Source organism: Scyliorhinus canicula, chromosome 2, assembly GCF_902713615.1.
Source record: "Scyliorhinus canicula chromosome 2, sScyCan1.1, whole genome shotgun sequence".
Lineage (NCBI taxonomy): Eukaryota > Metazoa > Chordata > Chondrichthyes > Carcharhiniformes > Scyliorhinidae > Scyliorhinus > Scyliorhinus canicula.
Window position 1 is genome coordinate 260,022,933 of NC_052147.1, and position 17,035 is coordinate 260,039,967.

Consider the following 17,035-nt stretch of genomic DNA (forward strand, 5'->3'; position numbering starts at 1 on the left):
TCTGGTTTCAGTTTGTTGGATTTTCAAAGAAAAAAGTGATTTAGTTTTGTGGTGTCTCCCTGCTGATACTTTTTCAACGAGTTGATGGAATAACTCAGCCAATAAGTTTACAATCAGCTGTCATTCCAACCAATCTTAACTTTCATCCTTTGTGCCAGTAACTTTCAAAGTGCCGAAAGCACTGGAAGAAGTTTAGACTTTGAACTTTTTCATAGAGCCTTGGGTGGAATATTATGAACACACAGCAGCAGGTTTGAAGACATTGGACTCGTAAAATGTAGTGTGTGGTCTTCCTGTCTCCCACCTGCCCATGCCTGACCTGCCCCCCATTTTATGGAGGGTGGGTGGGGTAACGTGTACCTCCTTTGGAAGTTCCTTGTGCCCACCGGAGGCGTCCCACATAGTCAAATGCCCCTTTAACCCTCTCCCCTCCGGCTTTTCAGACTCAGCCCTGCAACCTCTTCATGCCCCTTCGTCGGATCTGCCAGCTATAGCCCAGACTTACCTTCAGTCTGGTCTCCTTTAAATTCTCTTCTTTGGGGGCTGGCTGTAATCCCAGCAGCAGGCACCACTTGATTTTGGTGCTACTAGGATTACATTGCGGACTATTTGATTGGCTGGATTCCCTACGCAGATGAGAGAGGATGTCTCGCCCAAGCCAATTAGTGCCCAGCTGAACGTTAAATGACTGGGGCGAAGCTCTGCCATCTGAAGAAACCAACCCAGAGATTCATTTAAGGCATGAAAGGAGGTCATTTAGCACATCAAACCTCTACCGGCTCTCCGCAGAGTATCCTATCCAATCCCACTCCCTCACTCGATCTCTTAGCCTTGCAAGTTTATTTCCTGCAAGTGCCCATCCAATTTCCTTATGAAATCATTGATCATCTCTCCTTCCACCACGCTCGTGGACAGCAAGTACCAGGTCATAAATCAGGAATGCAGTGTTTTAGCCAGTGCAGGGGGCTTGAGTTTGAGGGGTTCTCAAGTCATGGTGACAGCAGCAAGGAGAGCGAAGACAGAGGAGGCGTGGCAGAAAAAGGAGGCGCATTTGAACATTAAGCCACAGACAGATTTAAGAAGCTGTCGGGTAGATGGTGCCTGGAAAATACTAGGTAACGATGAAGTCGCCATAGTCCCAGATGGCCATAGGCTGCTTTCCCCTTTGAGGGGGCGAGCTGACTGGTGATGATCTATCCTGAGGATCACCACACCTCAGGCGAGGGGCAAGTTTGAGAAGGCAGGGCTTTCATGAATAACCGCAGCTGCTATGGGAGCTGAACCTGCACTGCTGGCATCACCAACCAGCTGTCTAGATAAGTGAGCTAAAGGGGACCCCTGGAAAACACTACTGTGGTGAAATGCATGTACATATTAACGTATAGAGTTGTTTAGCAATGTATATAGTTATAGGTACAACCTCTGTCCAGCAGGTGGCGATAGACATCTACCATATGACTTAAGACACCCAACAGTTGGTAGTAAGTTTCACAAGAGGATAGTCGCACCAAGAGTAGCTTCAGGAGAATCCACTGAATTCATTTAGTAGCCATCGCCTGTATTATAGTTTGTTAGTTAGCTTTCCACGTGTTTGTTAATAAATCATCTTTCTAGTTAAAGCACTAGATGTTCTGTGTTCATCATTACCATGGTCATAACACAAACATAACAACTACCACAGTGCTAGAGACAGCTACAGGAATGCAGAGGTAAAAATGCACCACTCACTTTGGAAATTCAGCCTGCAACAATCAACTCAGAGACATAGAAAAAGAACAAAATATAATCGTCGCACCAAAGCATGATGGTCAGATCCGTTGGACTGATATGATGAGAAAGGTTTAATCGAAGAAGTATGAATAGGAAGTGTTAAGGGAAGTAACTATTGACTATTTGCAGCACTTTTGGGGGTTTCCCCGATTCTTCGCTCCCCCCCCCCCCCCCCCCCCCCCCCCCCCCCCCCCCCCCCCCCCCCCGATTATTGTCAGCCTTTGGGGCCGTCCAAGGCATCAAGCAGGGCGGGTTTGAGAACTGGCGAGGAACCCCACACGGGTTTCAGGCGGCTGGTGCTGAGGCGTTGGGCCCAACGTGCGCGGATGTCGGAGCAGCGGGGCGGAGCCAAACGGAGGTCGAGGCGACAGGCCCGAAGCCAGGGCGCGATGGAGGTGAGATGTCCCACATCGGGTGGCTCCCGCCTAGAATATTGTAAGAAGACTGAAGTCCGGTCCCAGGGAAAGTCTGGAGGAATACAAAAAAGAGAAAGAAGTTTTAAAGAAACTTGGTGAAAGTTTTTTTTTCTTTTTATCAAGGAAAAATTTTTTGTTTTTCTATAAAAAAAAGATTGAAGAAGGAAAGAAGGGTGAAAAAAAAGGAAAAATAATAAGTCGTCAAAAGATGCGAAAAGCAGCGTCGAAGAAGGAAGGAAACGCAGGCTCGCCGTTGAATGAGAGGACCAGCAAAAGTGCTGACAAGATGGCGGATGCCAGACCGCATGGTCGGGCCGCACTGCTTACGGTGGAGAAGATGACCAAGGTGATGGCGGTGGAGCTGGAAAAGCAGTTTGCGAGGCACATGGAGGCTTTGAGGAAGGAGATGGCGGTCGCATTGAAGTTATTGGTGGAGGAGGGAATCGCCCCGGTGAGGGTAGCTGTGGCAAAGTCGTCGGCCGAGGTGAGAGAGCAGGATGAGAAGATGAAGGAAGTGGAGGAGGCCGATCGCAGCACAGCGACCAGTTCACCTCGATGGGGGGACGAACTGCAGAGGGTGGTGGAGGTCAACAGAGGACTCCGAGCAAAGCTCGAGGACTTGGAGAACCGCTCGAGGCGGCACTATCTGAGAATTGTGGGCTTGCCCGAAGGGACAGAGGGCCCAAGGCCAACAGAGTACTTCGCTAAGAAGTTGGCGGAGTTGATGGGGAGGGTGAGATCCCCTCCCGGTACGAGCTGGACCGAGCTCATCGGTCATTAAGGCCGAAGCCCAAAGTGAATGAGCCGCCAAGAGCAGTAATTATCTGCTTCCATAAGTACTGATTGAAGGAGAAGGTGTTAAGCTGGGCAAAGCAGAAACGCGAGGTGCAGTGGGGTTGTGCTGGAGTTTGGATTTACCAGGACTTGACGGTGGAGTTGGCAAAAAAACGAGCGGCGTTCGGGCGAGTGAAGGCAGCACTGTACAAAAAGGGGGTGCGATTTGGTATGGTATACCCGGCGAAGCTGAGGGTGACGTATAACGCCAAAGGCTTTTATTTTGAGACAGCGGAGGCGGCTAAGGCGTTCGTGAGGGCAGAAGGCTTGGGACAGACATGAGGAGCAGAGCTGGAAGAGAGACTGTGGACTGTGATTGGGGAGCTGGAAAATGTTTAAATGTTATAACTTTCTTTTTACTGATGTGTATTGTAATTTACTTCACTTCACATTGTTACAGAGTTTAAGTTATTGGTTGGGGTGATTGGCATTCTGTGTTGCGACGGTTATATCTTATTTTACTGAATTGTATGTTTTTGGTTTTTCTTTCTCTGGGACTGGGTGAGAGGGGACGGTATACCTTGGCGGGGGAGACTAAAGTCGGCTCGTGAATGGAGGTGAGGTGAGAGGAGGGCTGCGGACATTGGAGCCTGGTTAGCAAATTTCGATGGGCCTACGAGGCGAGTGAGGTGGGGGGGGAGGAAATGTAGGGGGTGGGATTTTGGGAGGAGGGGAAGGGGTTCGATGTTATTAATGGATGGGGCGGGTCAGGCTCATGCGGCAGGGCCCGGTGGTATGATGATGGTGGATAAGAAGGGTGGGGGGGGGGGGTGCTGGTGAGAGACCCCCAGTTAGGATTGTCACGTGGAACGTGTGGGGGTAAGGAGGTCCGGTCAAGATGTCAAGGGTGCTTGTGCATCTTAAAAGTTTGAAAGCCGAAGTAGCAATGCTGCAGGAGACTCACCTGAGGATAAAGGACCAGGTGAGACTTAAAAAGGGCTGGGTTAGTCAGGTGTTTCACTCTGGATTTGACGGAAGTGTTCGAGGGGTAGCAGTAATGGTCAGCAAAAGGGTACGCTTCCAGATGGAGAAGGTGGTGGCAGATCAGGGGGGTAGATATGTGATTGTGACAGGGGCACTGGAGGGGAGGTTAGTGGTGCTGGTAAGTGTATACGGTCCCAATTGGGACGATGTGGGTGAAGTTAAAACTCACCACTATTCTTAGAATTCCCCCTATACCAAAAAAAAGGTTGATATTCTAAATGGTGAACAGGGATTCTCACTCCCTGACTCCAGTGCAGGCTTCTGTGGGTGCTATTCAGGTCAAACTATCTTTTCAAGTTATCCCCCGGTATAACCCATACCTTCACCGAAGAATTTTACCTACTTACCCCTTAATAGCATCGATGTCCTGGGTCCTGCGTTATTAAGGAAGTGAAGTAAGCTAATAACCACTTTTTCAGGTTAAGTTATTTTTATTATTATATTTTTTCTTTTAAAAGCTGCAAACACTTTCTTTACAGAAAGGAAAAAAGATCTTGCTTCTGGCTGCTTCAGGCCCACCTTGGCAATCGATCTTCTTAAAATCTGGTCTTCTTGAGTTGTATTCGCTGGTGAACTCGGTTGCTGTGTCCTGTTCTTCCCATGCACCGAGCTGTGAGAGCTGGCTCTGCTAGCTATCTCTAAGCTGACTCTGACTCCTGTTTAAATTCTAGTCTTCCTTAGATGTATAACTGTTTAAACTCGGCTGCTTGTCTTGTCTTTCCCATGACCGAGCTCTCTCTCTCTCTCTCTCTCTCTCTGAGTTCTCCTCCCCTTCTCTCCTGTTGCTGGTGCTGTTCTCTGTCCTCTGCTGCTGCTCCCTGGGTTTATATTCTCTTTCTGAGAGTTATTAAGTTTTAACGACTTTATTGTAAATGGGCTTGTTTCACTTTGATAGTTAAAAGTATCTTTGATGTAAACATCTTACTACAACTAATTATTCATTTTGGGCATATCGTCTCCTCTCAGATCTGATTAAACAATGCTTTGGTTTCAATAGGTGTTACTTTTAATTCTGTGATTTCAAATCGTTTAATTTTCCAATTGTCCCCAGCTCATAACTTTGCCTTTGATTTTGACTTAAATGATGTTTCTCGTAGACAGGTCGTCTCCAATTTTCTTCTAATTGACTTGATGTTCATAGAATTTTACACTTTAAATTTGACACCAAATTTGACTGAGTATCTTCCATCCTTTCCAGCTGTTTACTAAGAGAGTTTATTTCAATTAAGGTGTGAAACTTTGCTTTTAGCGGTATGCTAAAATTTAACTTGGTTATGACTTGAAAGACTTGCCTGTTTTAAACATTCATCACTTAATGCAATTGAAACTCTCATCCATGCTTTTTCAGATGCTTCCTGAGATAGTTACATTCCATGAAGGTGTGAGCCATTGTTTTAGCTTACCACATGAGACTGGTGTGTTTGATTAGCCTGCTTGTGAGCAAGAATCTGCATTTTATAACCCTGCTCTTTGCAGCTGCTATTAACCTTTTGTGGGATCTTTCCCTGTACCCTCTCAAACCAGATATTGCCAGACTTCCATGTTTCAAATGACACATTTTCTGTATTTTCAAGAACATGGGATTTGCAAAGAAGGTGTTTGGGGCCATCCCCGACTTGGATACGCACAAACTGATAGTGGGGGGGGACTGGTACTTGGTGCAGGAGCCAAGATTGGACAGGTCACGGTGGGGGGCGAAGGCGTTGGCTGGGCTAATGGTGGAAATGGGAGGGGTGGACCCTTGGAGGTTTCCGCACCCAGGGGAACGGGAGTACTCGTTGTGGTGATATGCATCACTGTAAATACACAAGGGGTTAATGTCAACACACTAGACCTAGCTAGACACTAGAGGGAGCACTAGAGACATCATGACACGCAGACAGTCAACCAATAGGTCAGGAAGATAGGACACGACCAATGGGCATTCACGACACACACAGAGGTGATACTACCACCGGGGGGCATTACACCAACCCATATATAAGGATACAGCTCATATGATCTTTCTCTTTCCAGTGGAGACACTTAGTAAGTACACAGGGTTGATTGAAACACATCACACCCATCACGTGGATTGTAGCAGACTGGTTAGATAGTCTAAGTAGCTATAGGAGGATTAACAGGAGAGTCAAATCCAAGTAGGAGAATCGTTTACAGTTTAATAAATGTGTTAAAGCTATCTCCAAGTCTGAACCTTCCTTTGTCAGAGAGCACATCAAGGAAGCAGCTTATGCTACGTCAAGAGTATAACAAAACACTCATTTTTCTCAGCAGTCTATAAGGCATACTCGCGGATCGATTTTTTTGTGGTGGGGAAGGCTTTGTTGGCTGGGGTTAAGGGGTCGGAATACTCGGCAATTGCAGTGTCATATCATGCCCCGCATTGGGTGGATATGGTACTGGAGAAGGGGATAGCGCAGTGGCCAGGGTGGAAACTTCTGTGACAAAATTGAAAAGATAACTGAAGAATATGTAGGTTTCAACTGTACGGGTGAGGTGTCGAAGGCAGTTGTCTGGGAGGCTCTAAAGGCGGTGGTGAGGGGTGAGGTGATTTTTTTTGAGGCCAGGGTGGACAAAGAAGAGAGTTTGGAGCGGCAGAGGGTAATAGATGAGATGTTGGAGGAAGATAGGTGTTATGCAGAAGATGGGGACCCAGCGAAGCTGGAAAAGAGGGAGGAACGACAGGCGAGCTTTGACCGGCTATCTACCAGGAAGGCGGTGCGCCAACTGAGACAAGCAAGCGGTGCAGTTTACGAACATGGAGATAAGGTATGTTCGCAGGTCAGCTCCGGAAGGAGGCAGCGGTAAGGGACATTGTTCAGGTGAGGGTAAGGGCAGGGAAGTTGGTGGTGGCTCCAGATCTGATTAACAAGGTTTTTGAGGAATTTTATGAGAGGTTGTACAGGTCAGAGCCACCTGGGGGAGACCGTGAGATGGAGGAATTCCTAGATGTGTTGGAGTACCCGAGGTTAGGGGAGGGGGACAGGGCTACATTAGAAGGAGCGATAGTGGAGCAGGAGATAAAGGATGCGATTGGGAGGATGCAGTCGGAGAAGGTGGCAGCGCCAGATGTGTTTCCGGTGGAATATTATAAAAGATTCAAGGACTCAAGATTCAAGCTAGCACTCCTGATGGTGGGGCTGTTTGAAGAGGCGATAGGGAAGGGGGTGTTGCCACAAACCTTGGGGCAGGCATCAATTTCCAGGCCCATTGCAGGTCGGAGAATCACCGGGGGGGGGGGGGCGCTGCCAGCGGCCGATGACAGGCACAATGCGATTCCCGCCCCTACCAAATTCCCGTCACCGGAGAATTCGGCAGCCGGCGGGGGCAGGGTTCACGCCCCCCGGCGATTCTCCAACCCAACGGGGGGGTCGGAGAATCCCGCCCAAGGATCCGACGGAGTGTGGGTCGTTTAGGCCCATATCACTTCTGAACGTGGACTCAAAAGTATTGGCGAAGGTACTGTCGGGTAGGCTGGAGGAGTGCCTCCCGAAGGTGATAGGTGAAGATCAGACGGGGTTCGTGAGAGGGAGGCAGCTCTTTTCAAATGTTAGAAGGGTATTGAACGTCGTTTTTGCACCGGCAGAGGGGCAGGAAACAGAGGTGGTTGTGGCATTGGACGCTGAGAAGGTGTTTGACCGGGTAGAATGGGGGTACTTGACGGCAGTTCTGGAGCGGTTTTGGATTGGACCAAGATTTGTGAACTGGGTAAAGCTACAATATAAGGAGCCGAGGGCGAGTGTCCACACAAACAACATCAGCTTGAGATACTTTTCTCTCCACCATGCGACCAGGCAGGGATGTCCTATGTACCCCTGCTGTTTGCGCTCGCGATTGAGCAGTTGGCCATCGCATTAAGAAGTTTGGGGGTATGGAAAGGAATAGTGCGGGTGGGGGGGGGGGGGGGATAGAACATTGGGTGTCCTTATATGCCGATGATTTGCTGTTGTACGTGTCGGAACCGAGTGTGTCGATAGGGGGAATATTGGAGCTGCTTCGAGTGTTTGGGTCTTTATCGGGGTACAAACTAAATCTCGACAAGAGTGAGTATTTTGTGGTGTCTTGGCCGGGGGTGGGGTAGGGGTGGGGGGGGGGGCTGCCATTCCGTAGGGCAAGGACTCACTGACTCACTTTAGGTACCTGGGAGTTGCCTGGGAGTTTGGGGGGATGGGGGGGGGGGGGGGGGGGGGGGGGGGTGGCTCCGCAGGTACAACATTTCTAGTTTGATGGGGAGAGTGAAAGCTGATCTGGCAAGGTGGGATGGTCTCCCTCTGTTACTGGCGGGTCAGGTACAGGCAGTTAAAATGAACGTGTTGCCGCGATATCTGTTTATTTTTCAATGCCTGCCGATTTTCCTGCCAAAGGCTTTTTTCAGAGAGATTGAGGGAAGGATTACTTCGTTCATATGGGGAGGGAAGGTGGCCAGAGTTAGAAAGGTGCTGCTACAGAGAGGAAGGCAGGTAGGGGGTTTGGGTCTTCCGAACCTGATGTATTATGAATGTGGAGCTGGGTCAGAGGGGTTGATTTCCAGTGGGTCAGAATGGAGGAGAGTTTGTGCAGGGGGTCGGGATTGAAAGCATTAGCAACAGAGCCTCTCCCGATAGCCCCAGGGAAATACTCAGGGAATCCGGGATTAATAATAGCTTCATTGAGGATTTGGAGGCAGTTTCGCCAACACATCGGGTTGGGGGTAGGGGCAAGGGAAATGCCGATTCGGGGGAACCACAGATTTAAGCCAGGGAGGTGGGATGGAAATTTTCGGAAATGCAGGATTCTTCAGTAATCGGCGGGGCGGGCAACTCTGGCGGGAGGGAGTGGCGTGAACCACTCCGGCGTCGGGCTGCCCCAAAGGTGCGGAATCCCCCTAGGCCCGCACCTAGGGGCTAGGCCCGCCTCGGAGTGGTTTGCGCCCTGCCAGTCGGTGGGAAAGGGGCTTGGCACCACACCAACCGGCGTTGAAGGGCCTCCGCCAGCCAGCGCGAGTCGGCGCATGCACGGGAGCGCCGGCATGTGCTGGCGTCATCCTCGCGCATGCGCGGAGGGCTTCATTTCCGAACTGGGAATGGCGGACCGGTACAGCCTCCTTGCGGAAGGATAGAGTGCCCCCATGGCACAGGCCCGCCCGCGGTTCTGTGGGCCCCAATTGCGGGCCAGGCCACCGTGGGGCACCTCCCGCAGCCAGATCTCCCCCCCCCCTCCCCCCCCAAGAACCCCGGAGGTCGCCTGGCCGCCAGGTCCCACAAATTTACTCCAATTTATGCCAGCGGTACTGGCAAAAGATGGGCGGGACTTCGGCCCATCGCGGGCCTGAGAATTTGGGCAGCCCTGGGGCCCATTGAGTTGCGCCGGACCCCGCCATTCTCTGAGGCGGGCTGCATGACTCATGCCGGGCCGATTTTTGGGGGGCCGGAGAATTTGGAGAACGGCGGGGGCGGGATTCACACTGATCCCCGGCGATTCTCTGACCCGGCGGGGGGTCAGAGAATCCCGCCCCTGAGGAGAAGGGCATTAAGACACTAAAAGATTTGTTTCTTAGGGGTCGGTTTGCAGGATTGAAGGAGCTGGAAGCGAAGTATGGACTGGAGCAGGGAGAAATGTTAAGATACATGCAGGTTCGAGATTTTGCCAGAAAGGAGATACAGAGCTTCCCGGTGGAGACGGTCTCCACATTGCTGGAGGACGTACTGCCGAGAGGGAGACTGGAGAAGGGGGTAATGTCAGCAGTTTACAGAGCTATTTTGGAAATGGAGAAGGCACCACTGGAAGGGATCAAAGCAAAGTGGAAGGAAGAGCTGGGAGAGGATATGGAGGAGAGGTTCTGGTGTGAGGTGTCCCGGAGAGTGAATGCCTCCACCTCATAAGAACATAAGAACATAAGAACTAGGAGCAGGAGTAGGCCATCTGGCCCCTCGAGCCTGCTCCGCCATTCAATGAGATCATGGCTGATCTTTTGTGGACTCAGCTCCTTTCCGGCCCGAACACCATAACCCTTAATCCCTTTATTCTTCAAAAAACTATCTATCTTTACCTTAAAAACATGGAATGAAGGAGCCTCAACTGCTTCACTGGGCAAGGAATTCCATAGATTCACAACCCTTTGGGTGAAGAAGTTCCTCCTAAACTCAGTTCTAAATCTACTTCCCCTTATTTTGAGGCTATGTCCCCTAGTTCTGCTGTCACCCGCCAGTGGAAACAACCTGCCCGCATCTATCCTATCTATTCCCTTCATAATTTTAAATGTTTCTATAAGATCCCCCCTCATCCTTCTAAATTCCAATGAGTACAGTCCCAGTCTACTCAACCTTCCCTCATAATCCAACCCCTTTAGCTCTGGGATTAACCTCGTGAATCTCCTCTGCACACCCTCCAGCGCCAGTACGTCCTTTCTCAAGTAAGGAGACCAAAACTGAACACATGTGCGAGGTTGGGGCTGATGCAGCTGAAGGTGGTATACAGAGCGCACCTCACAAGGGCGAGGATGAGCCGATTCTTTGAAGGAGTAGAAGATGTGTGTGAACGTGTGGGCGAGTGGGGGGGGGGGGGGGGGGGGGGGCCTTAATCACGTTCATATGTTTTGGTCCTGTCCAAAGCTAGAGGATTACTGGAAGGAGGTTTTTAGGGTAATTCCTAAATTACGTGGTGCACGAGAAACTGGACCCAGGCCCCCGGGAGGCCATATTCGGGGTGTCGGACCAGTCAGGGTTGGAAACGGGTGCGGAGGCAGATGTTGTAGCCTTCGCCTCATTGATCGCATGATAGGATCCTGATAGGTTGGAGAGCAACCTCTCCACCCTGTGCCCTGGCATGGCGGGGGGACCTGTTGGAATTCTTGACACTTGAGAAGGTTAAGTTTGAACTGAGGGGAAGGATGGCGGGGTTCTACAATTCATGGGTATTATTCATGATGCACTTTCAAGAACTGGATAACATCGAACATTAGTTGGGGCGGGTGGGTGAGAGGGTTGTGGGGAGGGGGGCTGTGTGTTAATGGCGACTATGGGTGATCCCTAATTCCTTTTTGTCATTTGTTTGTGTGAACATGCAGGCTAATATTTGGGGTCTGGTGGGAGGATGGGATCGTTGTTATTGATATGGGGATTGACAGATTTGTTACTGATTATTGTTTATTGTTGGTGGGTGTAAATTTGGGAGAAAATGTGAAAAACGAGGAGAATAAAAAATATTTTTTAAAAAAGGGAAGTAACTATTGTACTTACAATAGTTTAAAAATATGTTGAAGGTAAACTTTGTGTAGTAGTTACAGATTGTAAACAATATTTATGATCGCTAACATTAATTTCATAGAATTTACAGTGCAGAAGGAGGCCATTCGGCCCATCGAGTCTGCAGTGGCTCTTGGAAAGAGCACCCTACCCAAGCCCATACCTCCACCCTATCCCCATAACCCAGAAACCCCACCTAACACTAAGGGGCAATTTGGACCCTGAGGGCAATTTATCATGGCCAATCCACCTAACCTGCACATCTTTGGACTGTGGGAGGAAACCGGAGCACCCGGAGGAAACCCACGCACACACGGGGAGAACGTGCAGACTCCACACAGACAGTGACCCAGCGGGGAATCGAACCTGGGACCCTGGCACTGTGAAGCATTTGTGCTATCCACAATGCTACCGTGCTGCCCCATGGCACTATTAAGCAGTGTTTTTTAAAGGATATCCCAAGGTAAGATCCCACAAGTCTTAATCTTCACCATTGGGAAGATATAACCATGCCTCATCCCTTAAAAGAGATGTTTTCCCCATATGTTTTTCTGAAGACACTGACTCATCCTGGAAGACAATTCCACTGCTCTCCAGTGCCTCGCCGTTCTTCATCTGTAAATTTACAGAGCGAGCCTTCAGAAGTCAGTTAACCTTAGGGAATGAGCCATCATGCTCGTCCACATCACACTAAGCTTGGGACTTTGTCAGATACATTATTTAGTTGGGTCTACTTTCATAATCATCGTATTCAACAAGGCCTTGTTACGCATCTCACGATCATGCTCAGAAAGAAGATAATGAGCAATAATACTGACAAATCTGACAGTGAAAATAAATTACCGCAGTAAGCACATGCTATTATGATTTTATCTTGTGAAAATCTGTCAGGACGTTTGCAATAAATGCTGAAGTAAAGGTCCTTACGATGATCTCACGCATCAGTGATGTACCTATACCTCCGAACAACTTGCTTTTAATTAGCACCTTTGAACTGTTGTGCATCTATTGTTAACGGAGCTCAAATGCTACACCAGTGCCAGTTTGGTCATCAATCAATATTGTCAGAAATAATATGGGTTAACACGTTTGCTTCTTTGTGCTGTTCTCATATTACACTCCTGTCATGTGTGATGCTCAAGGTTTATAATAATAATCTTTTATTGTCACAAGTATGAAGTTACTGTGAAAAGCCCCTCGACAGTCGACAGAACACATAACCAAAGCACAACCTGGGAGAACTAAATTGACCAGTCCTTTCACCCCTTTCTTAACAGAAGAAGTCGCAGCAGAGCATGTTTAATAAATGCATTCCTTTTTATTGTATTTTTAATGGTCACAGTGGAGTCCGGTTCATGAACATAAAGAAAAATGTTTTATTGTTTGAAGCAACTATATACACATTAATATTCAGGTCCCGTCCAGGACCTCTCTTGCTCGGCTTCCTATCTGGACCAGCTTTTATGTTAGAATCCATCAGTCTATTGATATGGGTTGCGCCTCTCATGGCGGAAGCTCGTATTCCACAAGGCTCATCGGCCCATCACCGTAGGTCTCGTGCGAGTTAACTAAGTAAAGTTGCCATAGTCCCCAATAACCATCGGCTGCTTTCCCGTTTGAGGGGGAGAGCTGACTGGTGGTGATTTAACATGAGGGTCACCACACCTCAGGCGAGGGGCAAGGTTGAGGGGCCTTCGTGAATAACCTCAGCCGGTACAGGAATTAAATCCACGCTGTTGGCCTTGCTCTGCATCACAAGCCGGCTGTCTAGCCAGCTGAGCTAAACCAGCCCCAGTGGGGGTTATAACAGGCTCGAATACTGATTTTCAGCTGATACTGCATCACCACCCTCGGGGAAACTCTAGATCCCTGGCTGTGAAGAGGAGTATGATATAAGCTCAGATTCCATTTTCCATTTGAGTGCTGGAGAGACTTTAGAATTTGAAATTCTTGGTTTTTTGCATCGTGTCATGCTGAAATAACCATTCCAGTTGCCTTTGTGTCAATTTCCCAACCCCTTAATTTAAATTTAACAGGGCAGAGCTTTGTTTTAAATGATGCTGATGAGAGAGGAAATAAAGACATGTAATTCCTAAGGCTCCTTATTGCATCTTTGGGCATCTCAAATGCTTCACAACCAGAAGCTACTTCAATGACATTGTTGCATAGCTGAAGTGCCAAACACGGGAAAGGAGTGAACAATGAGATTGTCTGTTTTGGGTGAGTGAGGAATGTTAGCCAGGGCACTATAAGAACTCCTAACACTTCTCCAGATAGGACTATAAGATATATTACATCTATCTGGGCAGCCAGCAGCCTTGGCTTATGATCTTATTTCTGTAAGTGGCACAAAGAGCCCACACCAAGTTGGTCAAAAACAAAAACTTACTTTATTTTACAATTATTATTATGTACAGCTCCAGTAGTTCCCTACTGGGTGTTATTGGGTCGGTGCCTTGGTAGCTGACTCTATTGATACAAAGCAAACATTGTTAAGGATCCCCTTGGGAGAACTCGTATTCTGCAAGACACGGGGTAGTTAATCACCCCTACCCTATAAGACCTGTGCAGGTTATAACACTTATCCAAAGACAGTAAGTGGGATTCTCCATCCCGCATGTGCGATGTGCTCCCGCCAGTGGATGGATTCTCCGTCCCATCAGCTGGCCGATGGGGTTTCCCATTGTGGGCAGCCCCATGCCGTCGGGAAATCCCCGGGCGTAGATGCGCTGCCGGCGTAATGGAGAATGCTGACAGTGGAGAATCCAGCCCAGTGTGTCTGACCATGTGGCACTGCCTCAATTCTGTACTGAAGTATCACTTAGATTATGCGCTGAAATCTATATTAGGTCTTAAATCGACAAATTTCTGATTCAGAGGCAAGAGTGCTACCAAGTGAGTGAGAAAGTATGGGAGCCCACAGAATCACAGTAGATATCATCCCAGGAATCTTGGCCTTTATGACTCAACTACTCATGGGTGTGCCTGCTATTTGCTAATGTTTTACTTGCTAATACCAGTTTTTTATCAATGCAAAAAGAAAACTGCTTAATGAGAGCAATGGACTAATGTGAGCATGTTCAACCAAGGTATTCCTTTTGCAAAACTCGAACTGTAAACCACAGTGAAGAACGCATATGTTTCAATAACAATTTGCTCATAAAGTGCATAGATTTTTAAAATGATAAGCTGTAAAAATGTCACTTCTGAATATGTTGTTCATGTGCTATGGCGTGCATCTAATGGTCTCATTATCTGAGCGTGTCCTCATTACACAAAGACTGGAATCTACCTCGCAACTGAAGCTTTTGAATCATTTTCTCAAGGGGGGAAAAGCTTATTAAAGAGTGAGTAAGTGTATGTGGCTTAGTGCAAGGATCCTTCCATTTGAGACAAAGATCCTAGCTCGGGACTAAAATAAAGAGAGCAGCTGAAGCTATCAGTCATTTCTACAGTCAGAGTAACAATATAAAACGCCAATTAGAGAGCTGAACAGCTCATTATAGACATGATAATTCAGAACGTGGTCTACAGCATCTTTCCTCTGAATTCATTTGTTCCTCTCTCAATTCTGGCCCCGATTCCACTGAAGGTGTTGATGAATGTTAGCGTACAACTCCACCAGCATCTGCAACCCTGCTCACACTTTTAATTTATATAAGCCAGGTCAGTTGCGATGATTAATGGCTATGCAAATTGCAATATGATTGTCAAGATGTGGTGTTTGGGTTGTAAATTGGTTCTCATTAGACACTTTTGAAATATCAGCCATTTGGGAAAATGGTTAATGATATTCACCAATGATTAATTGACTAAGGTTCCTAATAAGCAGATGCCCCGCCATATAAATATTCACTGGAGGGACTTTAAAGTTACAGAACTGGGGAGGTTCTTTTTCTGTACCGAGAACCTTGATTTTTTATGAAATTGATGTTCTTCAGTTCATAGGATGGAATTCATACATTGTTTTACACCTAAAATCTAGTCATGGACGTCGAGATCCTGTGTAAGCGCCATCAAAAATGTACTTATCTACAGGAATGGGGAGTACAGAAGATGAACATTTTGCTCTTAAAAACAACAGGATGGATTGAGCTATGATTCCATTGGTACAGGAGACAAAGTACATATTGGAAAAGGTTGTGACTTCAAAGGCCAGAGTAAGAAGTGATAAACTCAGTGGGAGAAGAACACATGACAATCATTCTTGCGACCTTGATGATTGTGGCAGCATGACTAGAGGCTGGCAATTCAACTTCCAACTTAACTGAAACTTAAATTTGAGCAAGTTTTGTCAGACCTTGTGCCCGGAAGCCAAGCATTTGATCATAAAGTGACAAAACATAAGAGAATCCAAAGAGAAAAGCCAATCAGCCGACTAACTTCGAAGCAGCAATAAAGGTGAGAGGTCCTGACAGCTGCTCGAGCAGATGAACGGGGAGGATTTAGCAGGGAGCTATGCAGCAGCAAGAACCTCGAGGCGAAAGGAATAACTGAAGGAATTTCCACGCGAGAATTGCGCAAGTCGTAACTGAAAATGATTGCTGGCTATACCTTCGTTCTGATTTAGTCAGGAAGTAAGCTTGTGATTGGAAAGATTTTGTAAAAAAAATATTTGCTTGCCCCAGAAGGCCAGTCTGAGGTCAGCTACTTCAAGCTGTCTAATATTACATGTTGTTTCATTCTGGAGCCACATTGGTCTGTGATTATCATCTCTACTGATTGACACCTCAATTACTAATGAAGGCTAATAAACCTGAAATCAAGATGGCAGCTATGAATGGGGCCCCTCTCCCCATGGAACTGCTTTGACTCCAGTTCTATTTAAAGGGCTGTTCTCCTTCATTCAGGTGTGTAAAAGTGGATGAAGCACAAAGGTACCTGGTCAGAAAGCATATGACAGGGTCAACTGAAGAGGGCGGAAGGATTTATTTCTCCTTTGGTTCTGCCCTGGTGAAGCATTATCCGCAGTGTTAGCTTTGACTAACACACTTTCATTAGTTAGTGAGGTGAGAGGAATGTAAAGCAGGTTACAATTAAAGCACTAAAAAAAAAACACCTTGTATGAGGAGAGGCTTTAAAAACTGCAAAGTATCAGATTGCAGCCTGAAATTCCCCAACGAGAACACATAAAGAGAAAAGACAAGGTACCATTTCTGATATGAACTCTGCCAGAATACCCAGCACCTGATCCCCATCTGAAATGTTAACTTGCCAAATGTTATCTTCACAGATGCTGACAGACCCAGTGTGTAATCACAGCATTTTCAATTCGCACTTACACCATTTATGAAATTTCAATCTAATTCTTAGTTTACAAGAGCTTTCTACCTATAGATGAGTTTCGTACAGCCTCAGCTTTTCAAAGTTCATTAATGTACCATCTGGAAAATGAGGAACATTAATGAGCTTTAGCTGTTTTTTGTGGAGTGCAAGATACAGTTTAAATTCAGGAAATGGTTCGCTATCCTCAACTTAAAGCAAAGATTTAAATGATTTCCAGGACTGGGAGCTTAATATTGAATTATTCAATACTGAGTAACTGTTGAATGACATCTCAAAGAGTATCTTTAAGTACCCAAAGGGTGGCACGGTGGCACAGTGCTTAGCACTGCTGCATCACAACGTCAGGGACCCAGGTTCAATTCCGGCCTCGGGTGGCTGTACGGAGTCTGCACGTTCTCCCCGTGTCTGCGTGGGTTTTCTCCGGGTGCTCCAGTTTTCTCCCACAGTCCAAAGATGTGCAGGTTAGGTGGATTGGCCACGATAAATTACCCCTTTGTGTTCAAAAGGTTGGTGTGGTTACTG

General features: G+C 47.4%; 1 protein-coding gene across 1 annotated transcript in view; it reads left to right on the forward strand.

The window, feature by feature from the left end:
• LOC119962323 (histidine-rich protein PFHRP-II-like) overlaps window positions 1-16,632 on the forward strand; it is a 31,364-nt gene extending 14,732 nt beyond the window's left edge. The window contains exon 3 of the mRNA XM_038790304.1: window positions 16,541-16,632. Coding sequence (XP_038646232.1) covers window positions 16,541-16,632 — 92 coding nt within the window. The remainder of the gene's footprint in view (window positions 1-16,540) is intronic.
• The last annotated feature ends 403 nt before the right edge of the window (window positions 16,633-17,035 follow it).